The sequence below is a fragment of the Rhea americana genome, unplaced genomic scaffold (genome assembly GCF_003343005.1).
Source record: "Rhea americana isolate MKP2758 unplaced genomic scaffold, rheAme1 scaffold_211, whole genome shotgun sequence".
In the NCBI taxonomy this organism is placed as follows: Eukaryota; Metazoa; Chordata; class Aves; order Rheiformes; family Rheidae; genus Rhea; species Rhea americana.
In genome coordinates, this window is record NW_028186269.1 from 6,617 (window position 1) to 30,111 (window position 23,495).

Sequence of the window (23,495 nt, forward strand, 5' to 3'; positions counted from 1 at the left end):
CGCGGCGATGCGCGGCGCCGCCGCCTCCGCTCGGTCCCGCTTGCGGCCGTGTGCGCCGAGCCGGGCGCCCGTCGGGCCGGGGACGCCCCGCGGAGGGGCCGCGGCCGGAGCCGCTCTGTGCAGCGGCCTGCGCGGAGCGGATCGGGCGAGGTGCCCGTGAGTGGACGGCGGGGCCCTGCCGTGCCTCTTAAAAACAGGCTTAGGTCAGAAGTAAACTAGGTTTAAGCAGCCGCCGATCGCTGCAGTGGCCGGAATAGCTAAGGAATTGTGAGAAAAGTCTCCTCTCTGCGTGGCAGATTTAAAGCAGACTTGCTAAGTTGGMGACAGTTTCCCTGATTTTAGATCAAGGTGGATTTTAAAGGGTTTTTCTCTTTCTATAATAAAAACTTCTMCTACGTGTTCTGTAAGACTGTGAAAATCCTCAGTAGTCATTTTCTGGATTTTCTTGCAGTCTAAAACAGTCCTGTGTCARTACTATTTCTCTTAGCCTTATGCAGAGCACAACTGCTGGTTATTCTGGKAGCGAACTCGGAAGCAGAGTATCTGCTGGGGAAGATGCACCTCAAGATYGGAGCAGCAGCAGTATATTGATTCCATTAGCAGAATTTACAGATCTACCAACAGATCCCTTTTAACACAGTCTCTTTCCCAGAATTAAAGTTCCCATCAGAGCATCTGTCGCTAGTCTAGGCCAATAGATGGCATAAGTTATTCAGACTAACCTCCTAGGCGTGCAGAGACTATGCTGTACATGAGGTGGGATTTTGGGGGGCAGCGTGCATGTCACATTCCAAGTGTCTGATTTGTGATACCTTGAGAAGGTCCTGGGCTAGGAGGTGGTTATGGTTAAATCATCCCCAGTTTTGACAGGAARTGATCAGTGCGCGTATCCTAAACTCAGCAGGAAACTGAAGTGGCTTTTCAACATTGCTGGGTACGTTTAATATCTGCTGCTGGGGGGAAGCTGCCTCTTGCAACAGTATGGAAACTAGTAATCATTTGTGAGGAAATGGGGCTTTTGTGTGTGTGTGTGTGTGTGTGAGTTGCATGCACTCCTCATTTCCTTCTACTTTTCTAGATTTCATTGCTCAGAAAGGTAGTACTTCAGGGAGATAAAAGACAACTGGCTAATAAGGAAGAAGCTTCTTGGATTCTGTATCTAAACTTCTACTTAGACAGCACTGTAGATAGGTGAAATTGTGCATGTGGTTTGTATGTAGGTAGCTAAATAATGAACAAAGAACTTTAACTGACAGTAATCATAYCTGGCTTGTATATGGTGCTTGTTATCTGGAGATTTCAAAGCATTTATTTTTTTTAATAAATAGATGCAGTGTCATTATTTCCATTTTTTGTTTTGTAGAAATGGGAAGAATGGCAAAGGTCCAGAAAGAGCATCCTTTCCTAAGTTCCAGTACTACTTTGTCTGTTAGACCTTCTTTATATGGACTGAAAAGGCTTGTTTAAGTTGATCTTAAAATAAGCAAAACTTGTATGGGTTTATAGTAGAGGACATTAAAATTGTTTTCAAAGAGAAGCAAATGTTCCTTCTTTGAATGCCTGTATCTAAAAGTATATGTGGTGTTATCAGCCTCAGTTAGCACTAAGCCAACCCACAGAAATAGTAGCAGCCCTTCAACTTCCTATATGTGAGTGTGGGCAATGGAAAAAGGATTAGAGGTTTTTGATTATATTGATGCAAATGCTGGCACGATCCCTAGAGTTATTTCAGAGACAAACACMGTCAGACACTTTCCTAAAATATTCTTTGTACACACAGAGAGGTCCTAAAAGAGAATCATTTGTTTTCTCACCCTTTCTGGAACTTAGCAGATTTCCCGAGGCAAGAAGACTAAAACCACCTCAAACCTTAACAGATGGTAGATCAGGATTAAGTCACCACTATCAYCTTTATTGTGAAATTACAGCTAAAGGCAAAGTAAGGTCAACCATTAATACTCRATGCCAAGACAATGGGCTAGTTTCAGCCTCTGCATAAAATGGTTGAGTGGTGATGGAGCTGGACTGCAAGGGGCCCCTTAGGCTACCTAGCAGGAGGAGAGGTTCAGCCAGGTGCTTCTGCCCGAGGCGCTGGACTGARCTCCCCAGTGAAGCTAGCCTTGGATGTGTCTTCTGCTTCCTTCTGTGGCTGCCCTTCACTGCCGTCACCGCTCCAGTGGTTGGATGTTGTTTGCATCCCTCCTCTGAGTGAGCTGAGCCTCACATATCTGGGCAGTCTCAGGTAAAAATAAGTGTGGGTTAACAAGGAGCATATGTGAAACGCAAGTGTTTTGTGGCATCTGGCTCAACCAGGGTCTGAGTGAGAAGCAAACTATAGCCTGCTGGCCAATACCTTTCCTAACAGTCTGGCCTTTCTGTTGGTTACTTTAAAGAAGATCTTGGCCACACTCATGTGTTGCCTTTTCTCCTCTGGAATCCTGCTCGGTTAAGTCTGTTTGTTTGATGTATGCATCCTGACCAAGGCCTCTTGGTTTCAAGAACTTGTTTACTTCCTACTGCGGCGTGTACATTAAAAAGACCTGCCCAAGGCTAATGACCAGAAACAAGGTTCAGGTCTCTAAACTTGCATCATTCCCTTCTTTGCAAATTYTCAGTTACGGGATGCCTGCCAAGGACACATAATAAAACAGAGCTTATGAATAAATGAAATGTATTCCACTAACCTGTGGATATTTTCTTCTTATATTGYCTTTACCCCATCTCTTTGTTTATCTTTCTTGCTCTCCATCCATTTCTTCTGTTTAGCTTACCCTTTGTCAGGAGGCAGGAAAACAAATTTTCTAGAATTTGTTTTTTCCTTTTTAATTTATGGGATCATCTTACTTTTTCCTGTGCTGCTTCTTTCCAAGTTGAGAAAAAAACACCCTCAGAAACCAGACAAGCCATTGCCTGATTGCCTGATTGCCATTGTTTAGTTCTGTGTAGAGGACCAAGTGCACGGCTGATAGAAACTGTCTCTAACCTGTTAAATTCAATGCTTCTGCACTAGTTAATGCCAGGTGAATATCAGCTCCAAGGATGCTCGCAGTTTGCTTCTGTTCTTTACCATTTATTCTTTGCTATGTTGCATTTCCTTCTGATCCCTTTTATTTTTCCATATTCTACTGATATTTCTTCCCTTTATACTCTACTTTCCATTGTATTTGCATCTGTTCTAGTCTATATCTTTTCTTTCTCACCTTTTCAGAGAAGGAAGATTCTGTATGTGACAGTTGTTTGTAATAGTCTGGTTTTGTTTTGTTTTCTGTTCTGTTGTGGARGAGAGGACTTTATATATCTTGCTTGGAAAGGAAGATGATGTTGACTATGTTGATCCGTAGTTTCTGAAGGAGTTCATTCCAGATTTATGATCTTGTTTTAAAGTGGAATTTGTCTTCTGCAAGGAAGAGCTTTATTCCTTCTGTTCCCATTGTGACCGTAATTCTTATTCTGGAGCTTTCTGTTTACTCTGGATCCAGACCATTTGCAGTGTTACAGATAAAGCCTGAGACACTGGACTTGATGCATTATTCTGCAAGGAGCTGGAGTAAGTCTAGAGTAAGCATGGTGTGACTAAATTGTTGGTAACATTGGTGTGAAGGATGGYAGAAAGCATCTCTCATTTTCGTGCCTCTAGGTCAAGATTTGGTAAAGTAGGACTTGTTTTTTCCTTTGCTTTTGCTYTCYTATGTTCTGCTGTGCACTCTGCTGTGGATTCTTCTTTCCAGCATTATRCTTCCCYTTTGTTTTCTATAGCTTCTCTGTTTCCCTACCTGATTTCTRTCCTGCTAGGTATTCTCAATGTCCTCAACCTTTGCTATAATTTTCTGTTCTCCAGCCCTTTATCCACAGGTAAGGATAAGCCACAAGGCTTTCCCACTTACCTGCTCCCTCTTCACCCTGCACTGCCTTATCCTACTTAAAATTTTGCCTTCCTGTCCCTGGAAGTATACTCTAGGTCTGTTGCCATCTCTTCCAGGTAGATTTATATCTTAAAGATTGAACTTGGGCAGGGAGAGCTGCCTGGCCTCTGGATCCAGCAGGAATTATAGAACTGATGATGGCARTCAGGCAGCGTTACATACCTTTTGCCTCTGGCATGTCCACTCTCGTGCCCTGCGAAGGGTTGTGCTGGCGAGGCATGAGTGCATGCGCTCTGCTGGAGCTGTGTGCACTCTGTCCTAGGACAGCTGGAGTGTCATAGGGGGAAAAACTAATAAATTGACTTCTCCCTTTTTTCCCTTTTTTGGGAATGTTTTTGTCTTACTAGGCTTTCAGTAAAAACCTATGAAGGGCACATGGACAAAGCAGTGCATAGCTGGTTTAGTGAGGACAGGTTATCTATTATCTGACCCAGAGAGAAATTTACTTCTTTTTTTCTTCCTCTTTGGTACATTTCTCTTCTTTTTTCATCTACTCAAACAACTTAGATGCCAACTGACATCTTAAAAAATGTTTAGTTCTTGTACATATTTTATCATTCTAGTTCAATGTAATTCTAATGACAGTGTCAGAGCTCAGCCTGTGCAGAGGGTTGCTGGCCCCTTTCCTTTTTCACTTCTCAGATAAAAGAAAAGCAAAGGCAGGGGCTTTATGGGTTTGGAAATGTGGAAGTAGAACATGGTGATCTGCAAAGTGACCTTGAACAAGTCACTTCTCATGTCTCAGGTTCTGTTTTCAAAGTAAAGAGCTGAAGGCATTTGCCTCATGTTAATGGCTTAGTTTTAAATTAAAATTAATAAAGTGCTAGGGGGTTGATGGACAAAGAGCGTCGTATGTATAATAGGCTTGTAAAACTTTGTATTGGCAATTCACTGCCCCCGTAGAGGTAGCATCTTAAATGTCTTGGTGCTTTGTTGTTTTTTTCTGAGTCTAGCAATCTGATTGCTTCTGTTGAGGCAATAAGAAGCAGGTTACCTTTGGGAGACAGAAAACCAACTTGGGGAAAWTCTTTGAACAGCTTTGATTTGCATGGAGGAGGTAAGAGATGTCCTGGATAGTTTGATAAAAACTGGAGGCATAGCTCTTCTGATGGCGTGATGGTTCTTTGCTTCCTCCATTCCTCAAGCTGACAAGAGCTAATGCTACTTCTCATAGTATTAACTGCTGTGGAGACATCAGCTCAGAAACCTCACTAATACTGGGAGAAAACACTGCACACAACAATGAGATTCTTGCTCTTGACTTTTCTAGGAGAAGAGTTGAATTAAAAAGTTTGTAAGATATAATGGTAAAAGTGCAGTATACGATTAYTGTCATCAGTATGTTTAAGGGGGGGAAATTGGATCTATCCCAAAGAAGAATTCTTTTTATTGAAGGTTTTATTATATCTTTTCTCTCTCTCTTTTTTTTTAATTAAAATTCTTCAGTTATCTGAATCACTTTAACTGCTGATTTAACTGGATTACAATTCCAAAGCTGCTTTGTAATTTTATAAACTTTGTTTATTGCCAGTTGAAAGAAGAAGAACAAACAGGGCCGTAAGTTAGGTTTTGATTTTGAAAATAAACAAGTCATTGCTGCAGCACATTTTTAAGTCGGTCTTCCATGTTTTAGCTCCAGCTGGTGACRAGCACTGAATGATGATTCCAGCTTAATATTTTTGTGGCAGGTATCTTTTCTCTGAATAAACTGGACACAGAAGGATTCTACTCTGTATATTTTTCTTAAGCTTAGAAGCTCTGTATGCCTCCCTGTCCTTAAGATAAGCAGTGTTTGCACTGGAAAGGACAGTCGACATGGATCAATGCTGCTGGTTGTAATTCACCCAAGAAACTGGTAAAAAATTGAGCTAAGTGTATAGTGTGGGTCCTTGCTGGTATTTTAGCTCAGTGACCAGTAGTATGGAAACACCAGTGGTATTTATAGCCTCAACATTTTTTGTAAACTGTTCTTTTCAGGGAGTTGYGACTTGGTCTTATCGTTTTCTGTATACTGTGTGTTATGTCAGGCAAAGAGTTTTTCCTCCTTCAAATTTTGATTAATTTGTTAGGATGGTAGACTCTAAGCATGAAACTGAGGACAAGCAGCCCTTTGGGTCACACAGTTTATTTAGCATTCAAATGAGAAGTGTTGTAGGTCAATTTAAAACCTRTGAAGTTTAAAAATGAGGAGAGCTGAAACTCTAAACCCTTACTGCAAAGTGCTCATTCCTATTTGGGGTGCTCTGTCCAAGTTCTGTCCTTGGAGTCAGCTTTTCCAGGACTTTTTGCAAGTACTGGAGGCAGAGGATGTGTTTCTGTCTTCCTAAGCTGTCAGATGTGCTTGCAGCTGAGCAAAAGCTCTACTTCAAGGAAATACTTAGACATAAGTTCATTCCGAAAATACAAGAAGTCCCGTGTAACTTTAAAGTGACTGGTTTTGCTTGTATGTCCAACTTGATCTGAAACTTTTGCATTGAATCCCAGTTGGCATCTCTGGCAGTTGCTGGCTATTGAGCTAAGACTTGGATCTTCAGAGGGATTCAGGCATTTGTCTCTTAGTAATAAATCCTAGTGATTTCAACTGGTATCAACTGTTTAAATATTCAGATGTAAAGACTGAACTTTAAATAACTTAAGGGCCTCTGGGGCTTGTGGGAAACTGCTGCACAAATAAAGCAAGAAGAAGCCTTTGCACCTCTTACTTTCCTGCAGGCAGAATCGTTCTGCAGTATCCTGCTGTGATGCACCCTTGGATGCTGGCTGCTCCCTTTGAAACTTGTAGCACTGCCTTCATTCTAGCATCATTTGTCTCTCTAAGGTTTTACTGAGGACACACTAAAACATTTCATTCAAATGTAGACCAAAAGAAATGTCATTTCAGGTGTTGTCTGCTTCCTCCCAGTGAATTCTAGGTGAACTCTGCAGGTTAAAGCCAAACTAGATTTCTTTGAAGTGGCATTCATTGATACTTTCCTTTAAATAGCTGCTTATAAAGGGAAACCAGAATCTTAAAACAAATATGTATTGTTCTTAAATTAGTTTCTTCAGATGTACTGGGTGTACTTAACTAAAACTAATTCTATCTTTGGAGTTATTCCTTTCTTTAATGCTAAGGAGAGTCTCTGAAATCTATGCTTAATCAAGCCTCAAACTGAGGCTTGGAAAGTATTGATCTCATTAAGRATTGTGTGCTCTCATCCTCATGAATATAGGTGCTGAGGTACGAACATAACTGTGCTCAACGCCAAATAAACTTAACTTAGAAACTGGTAAAACAATTTTCTGCTTTTGGTGGGTGGGTTTTCTCCTTCTAGTGGTCAGGTTTTCAGATCTCTGTCTGGATCTGTCTGTATAAACTGCTTCCACATCATGGAGTCCCTCTGAAATTCTTGGGGCTTTTTGTGGAAGTTTATAATCTGTATAGCTGAAGTTCAGTCTGGGCAAAAACCTGGGAAAACCCTAGTCCTATTAAAGTCTTCAGCAAAACATCTGCCAGTTTTGTGGGATTAGGATTTTACCCAGCCATCTATGGATCAAAGATTACCCTCATTTTTCTGCTCTGAACATTTCGCAGAAATGTAGAATGGTTGAGGTTGGAAGGGATCTTTAGAGGTCCTCTTGTCCAGCCCCCACCCTGTTCAAGCAGCATCACCTAGAGTAGGTTGCCCAGTACCACATCCAGATGGCTTTTGAATATCTCTAAGGATGGAGACTCTGCAGCTTCTCTGGGCAGCCTGCTCCAGTGCTCTATAACCCTCACAGTGAAGAAGTTTTTCCTTATGTTCAGATGGATTTTCTGTGTTTCAGTTTGTGCCTGTTGCCTCTTGTCCTGCCACTGGTCACCATGGAGAAGAGTCTGGCCTCTACTGAGGTGGGAAAAGGAAGAAAGGGAAAGGCTGTTTCTGGCTTCTTAAATTCCTTCTAATTTTTAGTTTGGTTTGCTTTTATGCTGTATCCCAAACTTTATGTCACTGAAGGACAAAGTTACCTCTCAGTAACTTCAAAGGATTAGACATTGAGTCCTGGGTCAAGTAAGTAGGTATATTATTGTAGACTGTGCAAATACATGTTTAATATTACCCAAATCCAGCCCATTCACCTCACAAGTTGTGCCAATGTGCAGTATTATTCTAAATCCAGGTGTTAGTAGCTACTCAACACTTCCTAAAAAGATGATGGATAATAATACTGATAGATGCTGAGATAAATCACACTGATAAGACTTAAGTTTATTTGGTGAAAAACTTACTTGCTGGCTGTTCCTTTTGCACTTACATACAAGGATAATGCCTCAGCTATTTCTATGAATATTTAATTGAACACTGGTGCAGTGATGCAATTTTAAATCCTATCCTGTCATGTACTTGCTTCATACGTTTTCTGGCAAATGTAATTTTTTGCTAAGTGCTTTGTGGGGCCAGCCAAGTACTCAGGGAAGTACTAGCCAAAGTATGCAGGGAAAACACCTCTAGTTTGTAAGAAAGGGGATAGGTAATAAATACCTTGGAGGAATATGTTCAAAAGGATCCCAAAGCCCCAAGAATGGGCTGACAGTAATCTCTCAAACTTCAACAACAACAAAAAAATGCAACATCCTCCATCTGGGTTGCAATAACCCCTGCAGTAGTACAGGCTAGAAAGCTGGACTGTACAGAAAGCAGCTCTGCAGAGGACACTGGCATCCTGGTAGGCGTCATGGTGAACATGAATCAGCAATGTGCCCTTGCAACAAAGGCCAACCACAACCTGGGCTGTGGGAGAAAAATGGTAGCCAGCAGGTCCAGGGAAGTGATTGTTCCCCTTCCCCTAGTACAGCTGGGGGACTGTGTCCAGTTCTGGGCTCCTCACTGGACATACTGGAGTGCATCCAGTGAAGGACTGTCAAAATGGTCAGGGAGCTGGAGCACACAGTGTGCAGCAAGAGGCTGACAGAGATGCATTTATTCAGTCCAGAAAAGATAAGGTTCCGAGGATATCTTCTGTCTACAACTGCGTTAGGGTTGGATATAGAGAAGACAGAGCCTAACTCTTCTCAGAGATACACAGTGTGAAATGAGAGCCAATGGATCAACTGGGAACACAGGGAATTCTGATTAGGAAAAGCTTTTTCACTTTGAGAGCAGCCAAACACTGGCCCAGGTTGCCCAGAGAGTTTGGGCAAATTCCATCTTTGAACATATTCAAAATTTGGTTGACCCTGAGCAGCCTCCTCTACCTGGACCTTCTTTGAGCTGTAGGTTGGACAAAATGACCTCCAAAGGACCCTTTCAACACAAATTATTTTGTGATTCTACCTGGATAGTCAAGGAGAGGGGTGGAATAAAGTGATGTCTGGTATGGGAGTGGTGAGCCTCAAAATCTATGCTCCAAGAAACGTGAGGCTTCTAGAGGCTGAAGTATGGGTGAACTTGCACAGTTGCCTCACGTCTCCAGAGCCTGGCCTGCATCTCATGCTTCTGTAACAYAGTTCTACAATCTCTCTCCCACTCTGAGATAGTACCCAATGGACATAGCTAGCTGGCTTCATCTGTAATGCTCCAGATCAGCTGCTTCAAATATTGGAAGACTGTATCCGACTCATTTTACTTCTAGAAGTTTTTACAGTTACAAATGCCCCTCTTGCAGATATCCTCTCCAGGTGTCTCCATATGGTATCCYTTAACTTGTGGCCTCATGTTGTGCATTCTCACATGTTGTGAAAATTGCTTGGATGCTTTGAAAATGATCTTCGGGTCTAAGCAGACTGCATGACTTCCATTAGTGAGAGCTACAGTCTATTTCAGAGGTGTCTGTAGGTCAAGAGAAAGTTTTTCCTTGAACAAGACAGCCTCTTATACAGAAACAAAAATGCTTGAAACACAAAAGGTTTTTACAGTTTTTCAGTTGAAGATTTCATCTAAAATATCCACAAAAACAATTGCTTGTGTTCTTGTTGCCTAAGAGACCCTGTGAATAACTTGAAGATTTTTATTGTGGTAAAGAAAAACTTTGATTATTGCTGAGATTTATATACTTTCTTCAAAACATCTGGAAAAACAAACAAACAAACATGTAACTCTAGCTGCCCAAAATGCCAGATAAAATTAGATACATAGCAAAGGAAGAAACTGAATTGTTGAGGAGAATTTGGAGATACCCTGTTTCTACTGTCTATCGTCAGTGACTCCATTCCCAGTCTGCTCRTTCAGTATGTGCACTCATGGACCTGAACTGTTGCGCAGGATGTTGAAGTACATGTTAGGAAAACAACTTTGTGGGGACAAGGATATTCAAGCACCRCACTGGATTCCACAACCTCTCTGGACAATCTTTATCATGGGAGATTAAATAAACATCTGTTGAAATTTGTTTAGGAATAACTGATCCTGCATTGAAAAAAGGGAGGAATTGAATTATATGACTCTTCAACATCCATTCCTGACCTAATTTTTTTTTAGTTGCTAGTATTTAAAAACAGAAATTGTTTCATTTATTAATAAAAAAATAAAGTGACTGAGACACAGCCATGACAATATTATGTGGAGAGAAAAGAGAGTTCTGAAGCAGCTTATCCCAAAATCAAGGCTTTACAGGATAAAACTAACAAGGATTGGAAATTTATGGGCAGCCAATTCAGTGCCATCTGTGGCTAAATTGCCCTTTGGGGAATTTTGGTGCTGTGGCTAAGTGCTAGTGAAGGTGTGATTGCTAGCACAGGCAGAGCTGATTTCAGCTGTGTCATAACAGGTTTTTCTTCAAAAATGTGCTATTATATAGTCATAGGTTTTATGTTCAGAGGCATCTCTTCCCAGCATAGAGTAGAAAAGTACTGCTTTCTAGGGTGCATACATCTAGGGTGCATACATTTGTAAAGTGGGTACTGTGTCACCCAGTGAAATGGACTGTTGTGTTTAGTCTTTTGTATGCTTTAGAAATACAGCTTACTCTAAAATAAAACAAACGATTAGAAGAGAGAAGAGACGATCTAAGAGAAGAAATATTTGGMAATTCTGCAATGTCAGGAGTCATCTGTCCCATGAAGTGGAGGCCATTTCTTCAGACTCCAAAATGAGAAAGAAKAATAATTAGCTAATTATCACTTGCAGTCAGGAAAGCTGAAATGAAATAATGAATAGAAATTTTTGATTATCTTCCTGACAGTGAGTTAAACCTTAACTTTAACTTTATAKTCCCCTTCTATAGGAAGTAAGAATCTTCTGAGTCTCACCGAAGCCCATGTACCTTTCCATAATATGGAAGAGTTTTAACAGTTCATTGCAGGTGTAATTTGCCTTTGTGCAAAGTCTTGTGAACCATTAATACTGCTGGAAAACTCAAGAGAGTCTTAAATGGTACATAAGCCTGTCAGGGAAAAATATCATGTCTAATTGTTCATCCCTTTCTGTTAGGTCCGGAGGGGGTGTAATGGTTGAATAAACTATGCAGTTTCTCACATCTGTCAACATATACCCTCGCAGTGCAGCTGCTAACTCATGAAACTGCACTGCACTGCGAATGTAGGAGCAGTACCTAGAGTTCTCACTCTAGCTAAATATCATGGGCTTTTTTATGAGAAAATATTTGAAGACATGAGCTCACATAGGCTCAATAACAGCCCCGCTGGGTTGTTTTGTTGGATATTAGCAATATCATGCATATTAAAAACTGCTCATCCTGCCACTCCGTTCAGTTAGAGACTATACTTTCTGTTTGTGTGGAGACTGCTGTAAATCACAGCGTTGGAGATGTCTGCTGTAGGGCTAGTCTGGCAGACTGCGTTTGACAGCTGGCTCTAGGCCCAAGGGCCTGGTCCTGTATCTCAGGGTGCACATACACTGTTTAGTATCCACTGGGAGCAGACTGTGAGTAGAGTACTCTCACATGGTGTGAGGGTCGGGGAATACGTGCTGCATTCATACATGTATAGCTGATCTGCTGTGCAACCTCAGGCGCACCGCTTTCCCTGTCTGGATATCTGCTTGTTTTAGTTGCTTAGGAATTAACTTTTCAAAGCCAAACTGCCTCTATCGCTAGAACAGAGCCACAGTTGCACGAAGGTTCTCTATAGACTCCAGCATAATCAATGACCAAAATGACAATTCAAGATTATTTTTAAGAAATATGCTGACATACCTTTATTCCATGCCACTTTGCCTTTATGGAAAGTGTCTGATGCTGGGATCATACATCAGAACTTTTTGACCACTACTGCTACTACAAATTACCACAATAAGCATAACAATATATATATTTTTTTTCATTGTGCGTGTTGGAGAAGGAGTTGAATGTGAATAAAACAGGGCTCAGTGGAAAATGGGGTACAGAACATTAATATGTGGAAAGAAATCGGTGGAAACTGTCCTCATTGCAGAGATCCTTTGACCTACAAATTGCAATGTTCACTTCAAACAGCACTTCTTGTTTTGAAATTGTGCTCTTGATAGAATCTAGGTGCTATTAAGATAATCTGTCAAACAAGGTTATTGTCAAAAAGTTAACTTGAAGAGAGAGAATATCTTTTCCCATGAAACTGTAGCGATGTTGTCCTGTTTGTAATAATACCTTGGAGTTCTGCTCATCTTCCTAAACATTTCTGTGAAGTTCAGTAATTGGGACAATATAACTCAAAGAAATGCTTAATGTGTTCTGCTGCTTGGGGAAGCTGATAGGTGTCGTAACTGCAGCATTGTAACTATTACTTAATTAGTAGAGATTTACAGAGAGATTTTAAAGCAAACACATATTTTAATCTGTCAATTCCACTTAGTTAAGGTGGATAATGATCTTTTAATTTTATCTGAACAGAATACAAACTACAGTGCCACTGTGAACATTGCAGGATGCAAGCCTTGTTATAAAATGTGTTATCTCCAGGAATTAGGAAGTTTTTTCTTTCTTTTCTTTTCTTTTTTTCTTTTCTTTTTTTTTTTTTTTTTTTTGTGTCATTCTGCAAGGTGATATCCTGACAATTAGTTGGGTGGTATTATATGTATAGATCTGCTGTTCAGAGAAGGCAATTCAGATCACAGACTGTGTGCTGAAGGAACCTTCTGTCATATTGATGCTACAGCTGACATTGCTTTGCCTTGCCCATTGCTTATAGCCACTCTCTGGGATGTACCTTATTCTTGCCAGCATCCTCATAAGGAAAATCGGCAGAATTTCTCACTGGGAAATTTTAACCTGGTTATAGCCATATGCAAGTTAGATGCCTTAGACACTAGTCATCCAGGCTGCTTCTCTTGTCAGTGCAGAGATGGACTTCTCAACAGGTGATTCACCCCTCCTGAGAATATGTTCCTCAGTGGTATGCACTATGGACTAGAGGTGCTTATTCCTCTCTTTCTGCTTGTATCCTTTCAATGTGTGCTACAGAAGTTCCATTTCTGCCTTCTCCAATTCCTTCCTTTTAAGGAGGATGTGATTTTTTTGAAAGGAAAAATTTTTTTGAAGACTGTTTTTCCACAGGTACAGATATTTAAATGATTTCATATCTTATTGCCAACACTGCTTCTAGCAGCTACTGTTGTTTCCAGTCCTATTCTCTGTCCTTTTTGCTGTCTGTTTTATTGCAAAGATACATAAATATTTGGCTCAAACTTAATTTCTGAGATAGTCTGTTGACATCAACAGAATTGTACTGGGGATGAACTTGGCCAACTAGGACTGCATGGAAATACCATCCGAATAGAATTTGGCCCTGGAGATTTCAACCCAAACTTTATTTACCTACGGTCTTCTGGGATGTTTTATTGAATCCATTTCAAGAGAAGTGTAGTGGCATAATTCTATTATTTTTATAACAAGTTAATGTAATATACTGGATAATGGAGGTCACTGCCAAAGGAATATATAAAATAAATTACAGCTGAGCAAATAATTTAGCTGATGAATTTATCCTCTTTGCCTCACAGGATGTCCATAACCACAGAATAGTTTCTTCAGATGGCCTTGCTATTTGAGCTAGATGACTTTTTAAGTTAAGCTCTATCTCCATGGATCATTTGTAAAATGATTTTATAGTGAACTTACTGTATCTAATATTACAAAGAAGAATTGATGATTACAGCTTATATCACAATGAAAGAGATTTGCACCAAGGAATATTGCCTTGTATTTTTTCAGGCTTAGTTTTGTGTGCACAAGCAGTTATGTCAGCTTGGCTGACAGGCAGTAACTTAAGTCATACTAACTAGATTTCAGTCCAGATCCATAATTTTGTGATTGATCAAGTAAATTATATCTACGTTTAGATGTATTGTTCACTTGGTAGTTATTCATTCAGTAAGTGTTAAAGCGTACACAGTACTTTTATATTCGCTTTGTGTTGAATGGTTCCAAATTCAAACACTTCCAAAACCGGTGAGAACTTTGATCCTGAGATTAAGTTTGTTAGGGCCTTATTTTAGCCTTTTAAAGGTATTTAGATGTCTAAAGCTAGTGTGTTCTGTAGTTAGGGTGATTTTCAACATCTCTTAAGAACCTAACTCTCAGGAAAATAACAGAAGTTAGGAGCCTAAGTGATTGTCTGCATCAGCAGGTAGCAAAATATAGTGCCTGGTGATATTTGGGTGCCCAAGAATTTGTTCTAAATTCATTTTTCTGAGTTGGAAACCCAAAAATCAAAATCCTCCAAGATCACTAGATTATTCAGAAAAAAATATCCTTCAGCTCTATAAATAATTTTTTAGAATTAAAGAGATTTGCCTGTCTTTCCATGTGAGCTAGAGGATAATTTGTTTCAAAGAAAACAGACTGTTTAGTCTGTGAGCATGACTTGGACAGGACTTTGTCCTTCTTTGTTTTGTATTCGTTCAGCTTAGAGTAAAGTACCCTGAAATGTGAAGCTTTCTTAATCTTGAGAGATGTATGAAGTGCTACTGTGGAGCAAGCAGCACGTGAGGCTATAGACTGTATAGCTGCAGGACAAACTAATAGGAAATCTGTAGGTCTTACTGTGTTTGAACATTGTAAGTAGCAAAGCACAGCATGGTCTGTCCAACTGTAAATCAGTTCCTTTCCTTTTGTGCCTGTGTAATCACAGGCAGATTAATGCTAACAGAAGCTGAAACTGTCCAAGTTTGGGATTGCCAGTAGCTGAGGTACTACCATGGCTAAATTTGCAACACTGAAAAAGATGTGCTGAAGCTTTTGGTGTGGGACCTCACAGAATATGGGGACTTTGTATAAGGAACCTTTAAAAAGTATCTAAGGAAGTGAAACTTTTTTGACTGTAAGTTTAAATTTGCAGTAATGGGGATACACATCCCCACCAAAAATCTTTCGGGAACTTGTTCCTGAAGATGCTGAAAACCGCGGCACTCTGAGCTATGTTTGACTTCTGTGGCGTAGCTCTATCAAAGGACCATGTATACAAACTTTGCCTCTGTGGCTTCTTTTTGTAAGCTTTGGGGATTTCACAGCGTGCTCAAAGCACAGTGATCTGCTCTCCCCTCTGCAAGCCGGACAATGAGCCTGTGACCTCAGGAACAATGTACRACCGCAGTGGCGCTGACTGGAGACCATCTCCAAATTGGAGCAGAAAGAGTTGGATCCTGTTGYTTTGTATTTTATTCTGATGTTTATATCCTCTTCACACAGCTTTCCTTATGATTAGCTTTTATTTAGCCCTCGAGCTKAACATTTGGAACTTATGTTTTTGGGGTTTCTTTGCAGCATCTCAGCATTTTCTTTTTTTTTCAATTTTATTTTGTTTTCTATTCCATATGAGTTCTTATCCAGTAGCTCATTGAAACAACTGAAGCAATTAAAGCAACCAAGTAACTAACATCTGGTATGTGTTTGCTTACTTTCTTATCCCCTCTCCAGGCAAGAAGTGTGTGTTTTGGAAAAGTTAGCAGTTTATTATGTTATGTATGAATACTTTTTGTTTACAAAAGTCAAGATCAAAGAGGTAAATGCTGCACTTCAAGTAGAGAGTTGTGAAGTTTGTGGTAGCTCTGTGTTGTTCATGTTCATGAACATGATGTTCATGACACAGGATGTTCATGACACGGGCTTGGGCACTCCAGGAAAGCTTTGTTTCCAGCTGGGCACAGTTTTGCCCTTGAGTAAAAGAGTCCATTGAGTGGGTAAAGGGCTCCCCTGAGCAGAGACTGTATTGTGCTGATAGAGTTTGTCATCTGGACCCTTACCCTGGGGCTCTAGTCACTTGCTTATATGCCACAAATAGTTTGGATGRTGCTTGGCACATCAATGTGCTTGCCCATGGTTCAGAGATTGAGATTCCTGCAAGTCAAACAAGAAATTCTTCAGATCATAAAGCTCGTCATTGCCCAGTTTGCTTGACATTTTTCTGTGYCTTCTTGGCTTAATTTGAAAATCASTTAAGAGGATGATTGTAGCAGGTTCCAGATTATGGCCTTCTGAAGCAGGATCCGTTTGCTCTCTTGATTGTGGACATTAGAATTACAGCACCCTCAAAACAAAACAGTAAATTGTTGCTTACTGGATTTATTATACAGAGTAATTACATGGAGGCACTATTAAGAATATCATCTGCATAATCAATATGGGTTTATATTGCTGTCTCAACAGTAAGTCAGTCTAACATGCTAAGGTTTTGCTGAGCACTAAGTTCTTCCTTTGTCTATTTCTGAGTAAAAGTTGTAAGATTTTTTTTTTGTTGTTGTTGCTTCTCGGTTCTGATGTAAATGGAGCTGAGATTTAACCTAGTATTTTCGTCATTTTGTTTTGGTTTTGTTATGGTCAGAATTCTCTGTTCCCTCCTCCAAGAATTCTTAGATCTTGGCTACTTTTTGTGATACTAGCTTACATTGTCAGTGCTCTCATCTTAATGGAAAGTGAAGTAGAGATTTTATCCACTAGACATTCATCAACAAATCGAGTTGGTTTATTTTTGAATACTCCTTAACCTTAATCCAGAGTCGCTTCAGTCCTTGAAGAATTTTTGAGGAAAATCATGCTGCTGTGAAAACAGTTTGGCTGTTGATCATGAGGGCAGTGAAGTGCTGAATCCTGCTGCCCATGGTTAGGTAAGGAGGCCAAACCTGGCTGACCATGGAGAGAGGCTGCTGCAGCTCCATGTCCCCAGCTCCCATCAGGAGCAGGGCTGAAAGTGTATTCCCAGTAGGCACACACACAAACACACAACGTATATATGTGTGTATAGGTATATACACATGTGTGCATATGTGTRTATATATATATGTATAAAYGTCTGGCCATGCAGATCAACGCAGATAGACAGACACTCTCCACCCTCAGGCAAACACAAACAGCGCCAGTGGCCCTTATCCTTCCCCTTCCTGGCTGACCAGGAGAAAGGTCCATCAGTGGGACAGCCCTGGAGTGGTCGGACAGGTAGTCTGTTCCTGTGAGGAGGTAATTGGGGTTCTCCCCATGTTGTTGTGCCTCTGCACTCTGCTGTGCTTGCGAAGATGAGCCTTGGATGGGCTGAGCGCTCTCCTCTGATGGGCCTGGGACTACTCAGGGCAGGACATTACCTGGGTGTTACCCCCACCTGCCTCTGCCGTTGTCTCACGGGCTCCTTTGTGCTTGGGGAGGGGAGCTTTCTACCATGTAACCTAACGCTCTTTGCAAGTGAGTAGAGAATGGGGCTCTTTTTCTTTTCTTCTTTCTTTTCTTTTTTTCCTTTTTTTTCTTTCTTTTTTTTTTTTTTTTTTTTTTTTTTTTTNGTCTTAGTCCTAAAAGCTGAGTGTTAGGAAACACTTGGCACAACTGAATCTTACAATAACTCTTTTAGCTTGTGAATACTTCAGACTACATACTAAGGTGTAAATTCAGTAGATAAATCACTTCTGTGTACCCAGTTTAGCATTCTGTTAAAATGACGTATTTTATATTTTATATCTTGTTTAATTAGAAAGCAGTGTGTCTCAAATAGTGCCCCCCCCCCACATATTAGTAAGACCGGAACACAATAGAATTTATGTTTCAAACTAATCTGGATTTAAGAGGAGTTGTTTAAAGGGGTTTGTAATGTAACCAAAGACAGAAGTGTTTTTCCACATTTTTCAAAATCCCTTTCTTTCACTATGTAAATAAAGCTCACTCRGATACAGATCTGTTTTTGCAGAACTAATTACCTGAACAAATACATGGTTTTGGCATCTTCTGGGCCTGGTTGTTCAATTCTTATAGGTGTCAGTAGTCTTTACACACAGGAAGATGCTCATTAGGTTCTCAGTAGCTTTGGTTGCAGTGAGTGCTGGGAATAAGTAGTATTAGAATGCAAATATAATACAAAAGGTTTGAAGTTTCAGATCCTATATTCCTACTTCTGTGATGGATTATGGGAAAAGAGTGCAAAGAAACTAGTGAAAAGAGAGAACAATTGTGAATAGATCTCTAGTGATGTTTGTGACGGTCCTAAAAATGAAGTTGCATTTGGAGAGGCTAAAGGTGAAGTGAGTAAGAAGACTGTTACTCAGAAAGTCCTTTGTAATTTCTTCCTAAGCAGAGAGATGGGTCTGTATTAAAACCTAGAGTATCTTAAAGTGTTCCCTGAATTTTTCCTCTGCTACCATGAGCTCCTGATTTTACTTCTTTGGTCTCTCCTCTCCTGGAAGACACTGGCATGACTAAAAGATGACCAGATAGAAATCCTTATCTTCAGGTTAGTTGCAGGGAGATGATGCTTCCCTGAACAGGGAGCCTTTCTCTGCAAAGGAGACATTGCAGAGAAGATAAAAAATTGTATTTTACAGGTATGAGAAAATACTCTTAGCTGGAGGAATTCAACTTCTGGCTGACAGATGCTTCATCTCTCTGGGCAGTTTGATGCTTTCCCTTCCAGTGTGAATCTGTATTTCCATTTCCCTCACCTCTCCTTGGCATTTAATCACAATTTTGAACCTGGTCTTGTAGAGTTTTTCCAATTCTCTCCTTGCTCTAATCAATAAGCAACAAGAATGACTTGACTGGTGTATGGGTTGACCCTACTGTGAAGYGGGGTGGGATTGGTGTGCTCTAGGTCTCACTGATGTAGTCCACATGCAGGAGATGTGAGCAACAACCTCTGGTCAAAAGGGTAGGAGAGAAAYCTCCCCTCTCCTGATGGTGAAAGGATGGGAGCTCTACAGGAGCTCATTTGGGAGGATAGACTTGGAGACAATAGCTGGAAAATGGCTCCATTTTCATGATAGAGCCAGTTCAGAGCCCTAGTTATGTCAGTTTTGAAGATCAATTCTGGGTTAGACAGAGTTGCTTAAGAACTTGAATATCAAATAACCTTGAGTGACTTAGCCAGCTGTAGCTGGCAGTGGAGGAGATGCAGACTTATCTCTGTTCAGGGTATTCACAGTTGATTCTGATCAACAGATTAATTCAGATTTGTTTAGTCTTCTCTGCAAAAGTTCATGGCTCTTGTCATTTTTGTGGACTTAGAGAATGCAAACACTTTATATCTTTACAGATTCATAGAGTGGGACTAKCTGGTCCTAGGGAACTCATCCATTTATATAAGTACCCAAAGGCTGAACCAAGGCTGAATTGTTCTAGGTAACAATAAATAGGATTGCTTTTGCTTCCTACCTGAGTTGGTGGTGTAAACTGGGACTCACTCTTGAAGCATAATGTCCCAGCTATCCATTCTGGCACCTATTAAAGTAAACGGTGACTCTTAGTTGAGGGAAATGTCTAAGTTTCTTTTGCTTGAAAAAGTGCTGATCCTCCTGCATCTCATGCTGACATGCAGCGGGAGTGCAACCAAGGTACATACACTATGAATAGRGAAATAGGAATAACCTCAATGGCCTTCCTTATTGGACTCGGAGATCTTGAGGAGCAGCCAAAAGTGTTCAAACTCTAAGAGATCTTAACTTTCTGAATCTTAATTGGTACTATTGCAAGAGGAATTAAAAAGTGGAGTGATATAGAAATTACTGACTGCTTCTCCCAAGCCATTAATGAACACCAAAGCACTTTCACTGCATGATGTAAGTCCATCTGTTAGCAGCTCTCTTGTCACATTTAAAATTCACTGACTTCCATATTAAGTTGAATTAAATTAGCTTGGTATACATCAATTAATGTTWAAGTATCAGAGATCAAAAATTTTTGCTCTTCTTACAATCAGAAGTTATATGACAAGTATAAGACCTGCCAATTTTAGCTTGAAGACAATAGTTTCTTAGGAAGAGAGCAAGAGCTGAATTCTTCTGGAAAAGTTAACTCATTTGCTAATAACGATATCTGCCTTTTGAATTCAGTTTCAGCTGAATAACTTAACTTACAGTGAAATATGGAAGCATTAAAATGTCCATTACTTCTGTCTGTCTGCAGGTATCCACAGTTACTTGCTGAGGCAAAATTGTTGTAGAAGTTCCATCTCTGGAAGCTTCTGTTTCTAGAAATGACATTTCAGCACCAACTTAACAACATTACCATAGTGGCTGTGGCCATGCAGTGGGAGAACAGGAAGAGCTTCTGGAACTGACCAAAGTCATAAGAGGGTTGTGACACTCCAGGTGAGTGMGAAAGCAGGAAGCAAAGCATCTTGAGGGTGTGGAGATAGTCAAATATGGACTAAACAAATCTCCAAAGTCAGGAATTGGAAAGCTTCAAATGCATATTTGACATATTTTCAAGAATAAAAAAAATACTCTTCTGGGGATGATTTAAGAAGGAAATGGATTGATATCATGACAGAAATTGCAGTCCCCATGCATGTAAATAACATTGAAAGCAATGGATTACAGTTTGCCACTTCATATAAATCAATATAGCTGTACTGACACCATAATTGAGAAATACCTGCGCTTAAGTTTTGCCCTGAATGTTTTGGTAGATTGACTAGCTTTCTGTCTTTTAACGAAAGATTTCTTTAGTTTGTTTCAGTAAACTTATCTAATGAGCATTAATTTCAATATGATAGTATTGTACAGAGACTAGCTTATTTGTAAATTAGGCATTCTTCCTCTATACTAGAAAAAAATAAGGAGAGCAAAACCAGAGTGTATTGTTTTCAAATTTGCTAAAGCTGACTTAATAAACTGTTAAACTAATTTAAACTTGCTTCTGTGCAATGCTGAATAATGCATTTGTCGTTTCATTGCTCTTTTGTTACAGCATTGCACAGTAATTGGAAATGGAAAAAGAATGTGTCACATGAGCAAAACTGAACTAAATGCTCTAATAATATCTTATGTTCTTTTTAGGTTCAATGTAGTCTTACTGGGCACCAACAGTGGAACTGTTCTGTTCAAAATGGTTTATGGTGAATTTTTCCGCAGACCTGGCAAAGATGCAGAGCTTATCAATTTGAATGTGGGTGGCTTTAAGCAATCAGTGGATCAAAGCACCTTGCTCCGATTTCCTCATACTAGACTTGGGAAACTTCTCAAATGTCATTCAGAAGAGGCTATTCTAGAACTCTGTGATGATTATAGCGTTGCAGACAAGGAATATTACTTTGACAGGAATCCCTCCTTGTTCCGGTACGTTCTAAATTTTTACTATACAGGCAAACTTCATGTCATGGAGGAGCTTTGTGTCTTTTCATTCTGCCAGGAAATAGAGTACTGGGGGATAAATGAGCTATTTATTGATTCCTGCTGCAGCAATCGGTACCAAGAAAGGAAAGAGGAAGGTCCTGAGAAAGACTGGGATCAGAAAAGCAATGACAGAAGTATAGATTCTTCTAATGAAGAATCATCTTTATTTGATAAAGAGCTGGAAAAGTTTGATAATCTGTGTTTTGGTGAAATAAGAAGGAAGATATGGGTCAGAATGGAAAACCCTGCATACTGCTTGTCTGCCAAGTTAATTGCCGTGTCCTCCTTAAGTGTTGTCCTGGCGTCGATTGTTGCTATGTGCATCCACAGCATGCCTGAGTTTCAGAGGCTGGATGCCAATGACAGGGAGATTGAAGACCCTGTGCTGGAAGCCGTGGAGATTGCCTGTATTATCTGGTTCACTGCTGAATTAGTGATCAGGCTCATCACAGCACCAAGTCAAAAGAAGTTCTGGAAGAAACCACTGAACATCATTGATTTTGTCTCTATTATCCCATTTTATGCCACTTTGGCAGTGGACACAAAGGAAGAAGAAAGTGAAGATATTGAAAACATGGGGAAAGTGGTTCAGATCCTCCGGTTAATGAGGATATTTCGTATCCTGAAACTGGCCAGGCACTCTGTAGGACTGCGGTCTTTAGGTGCCACTTTGAGACATAGCTATCAGGAAGTTGGACTTCTGCTTTTGTTTCTGTCTGTTGGGATTTCTATTTTCTCTGTTCTTGTCTACTCAGTGGAGAAAGATGATGACTCATCAGAACTGCACAGCATCCCAGTTTGCTGGTGGTGGGCAACCATCAGCATGACCACTGTTGGTTATGGGGACACTTACCCYGTCACTCTTGCTGGAAAGCTGCTTGGCACCCTTTGTATTATATGTGGGATATTAGTGGTGGCACTTCCAATCACCATTATTTTCAATAAGTTTTCTAAGTACTATCAAAAACAAAAAGATATTGATCCAGACCAGTGCAACAATGATCATAAAGAGAAATGTAATGACCTACCATATTTTAACATTAGGGATATTTATGCAAAAAAGATGCACTCCTTCATTTCTAGCCTTTCTTCTGTAGGAATTGTAGTCAGCGACCAAGATTCAACAGATGCCTCCAGCATCCAAGAAATGGAGGAAGTTTATAACACAACATCTGTAGAGAATGGCACAGGAAAATGAGTTGAATCACTTTCTCTTCCCTTTATTTCTGTTTTCTGATTCTTGGTTAATGTGGACTTCTAAACTTCAGTGAATTTATTAAGAGCAGTTAATTCTCAGGGTACTTAATTCTCAGCCATATTTGGACATTCTTTGCTCTGAGGATGCCATACAAGCTTCATTGTTTATATGAGGMTTTAAAATATGCCTCATATGTTAGTGAAGTTTTACACAACTAATGTTACGCATTTTGGGAGGAAAAAAATCAGGAAAATGATATTAAATGTTTTTTTTTTTTTTGTCTGAAGAAATCTGATGGCTCATACAGATTGTGCTGTTATTAATTTACTGCTGTTCAGGTAGAGATATATTACAAATATGTAAGAACTATGGCACAAGTCAGTGAAGTTTTTACCTGCAAATATATCTGAAAAAAATAAGGAATTATGTACACATAAAACTGTKCTCACTAACACCTATAAATAATCTTGGAGTTGGGAACCAGTTTCCTGAGTCTGGGCAGAAAATGTATTGGTACATACTGTTTTTATTCCATGGAAGCATAATATTTATGAATTTCTTTCCAAAAGCACAATGCATTTTTAATTTGTTAAAATAAATTAATCCCATTGTGCATGTATTTTTTTCCYGTGTCCCACGTCTAGCGTGGTCAGTTCCGTCAGTTCAAAAAGGGTCTAAACCACTAGTCACAGCACAAAGCCAAGAGCAGGGCAGGAGCTTGTGGTACCTTTTAGTCATCTTTTCTGCCATTGTGAATCTGAGCAATGCTAGTGCCTGGACTGGAGAGGAGCCTGCTCTGATTAAGTCCAGCTGCGTGGCCTGGCCAAAGGCTTTTTTTGTGTGTGTTGGGGGGAGGAACTGAATCAAACTTCTGCGGTCTCTAGAAGCTGTTGTTCC

General features: G+C 40.1%; 1 protein-coding gene across 1 annotated transcript in view; it reads left to right on the forward strand.

Moving 5' to 3' along the window:
* The window catches only part of KCNS3 (potassium voltage-gated channel modifier subfamily S member 3), a 24,192-nt gene extending 975 nt beyond the window's left edge, over positions 1-23,217 (forward strand). The window contains exons 2-3 of the mRNA XM_085304891.1: positions 20,190-20,374; positions 21,065-23,217. Of these exons, the coding sequence (XP_085161017.1) occupies positions 21,114-22,598 (1,485 nt within the window). The 5' untranslated portion in view covers positions 20,190-20,374; positions 21,065-21,113 and the 3' untranslated portion in view covers positions 22,599-23,217. The remainder of the gene's footprint in view (positions 1-20,189; positions 20,375-21,064) is intronic.
* Positions 23,218-23,495: the final 278 nt, after the last annotated feature.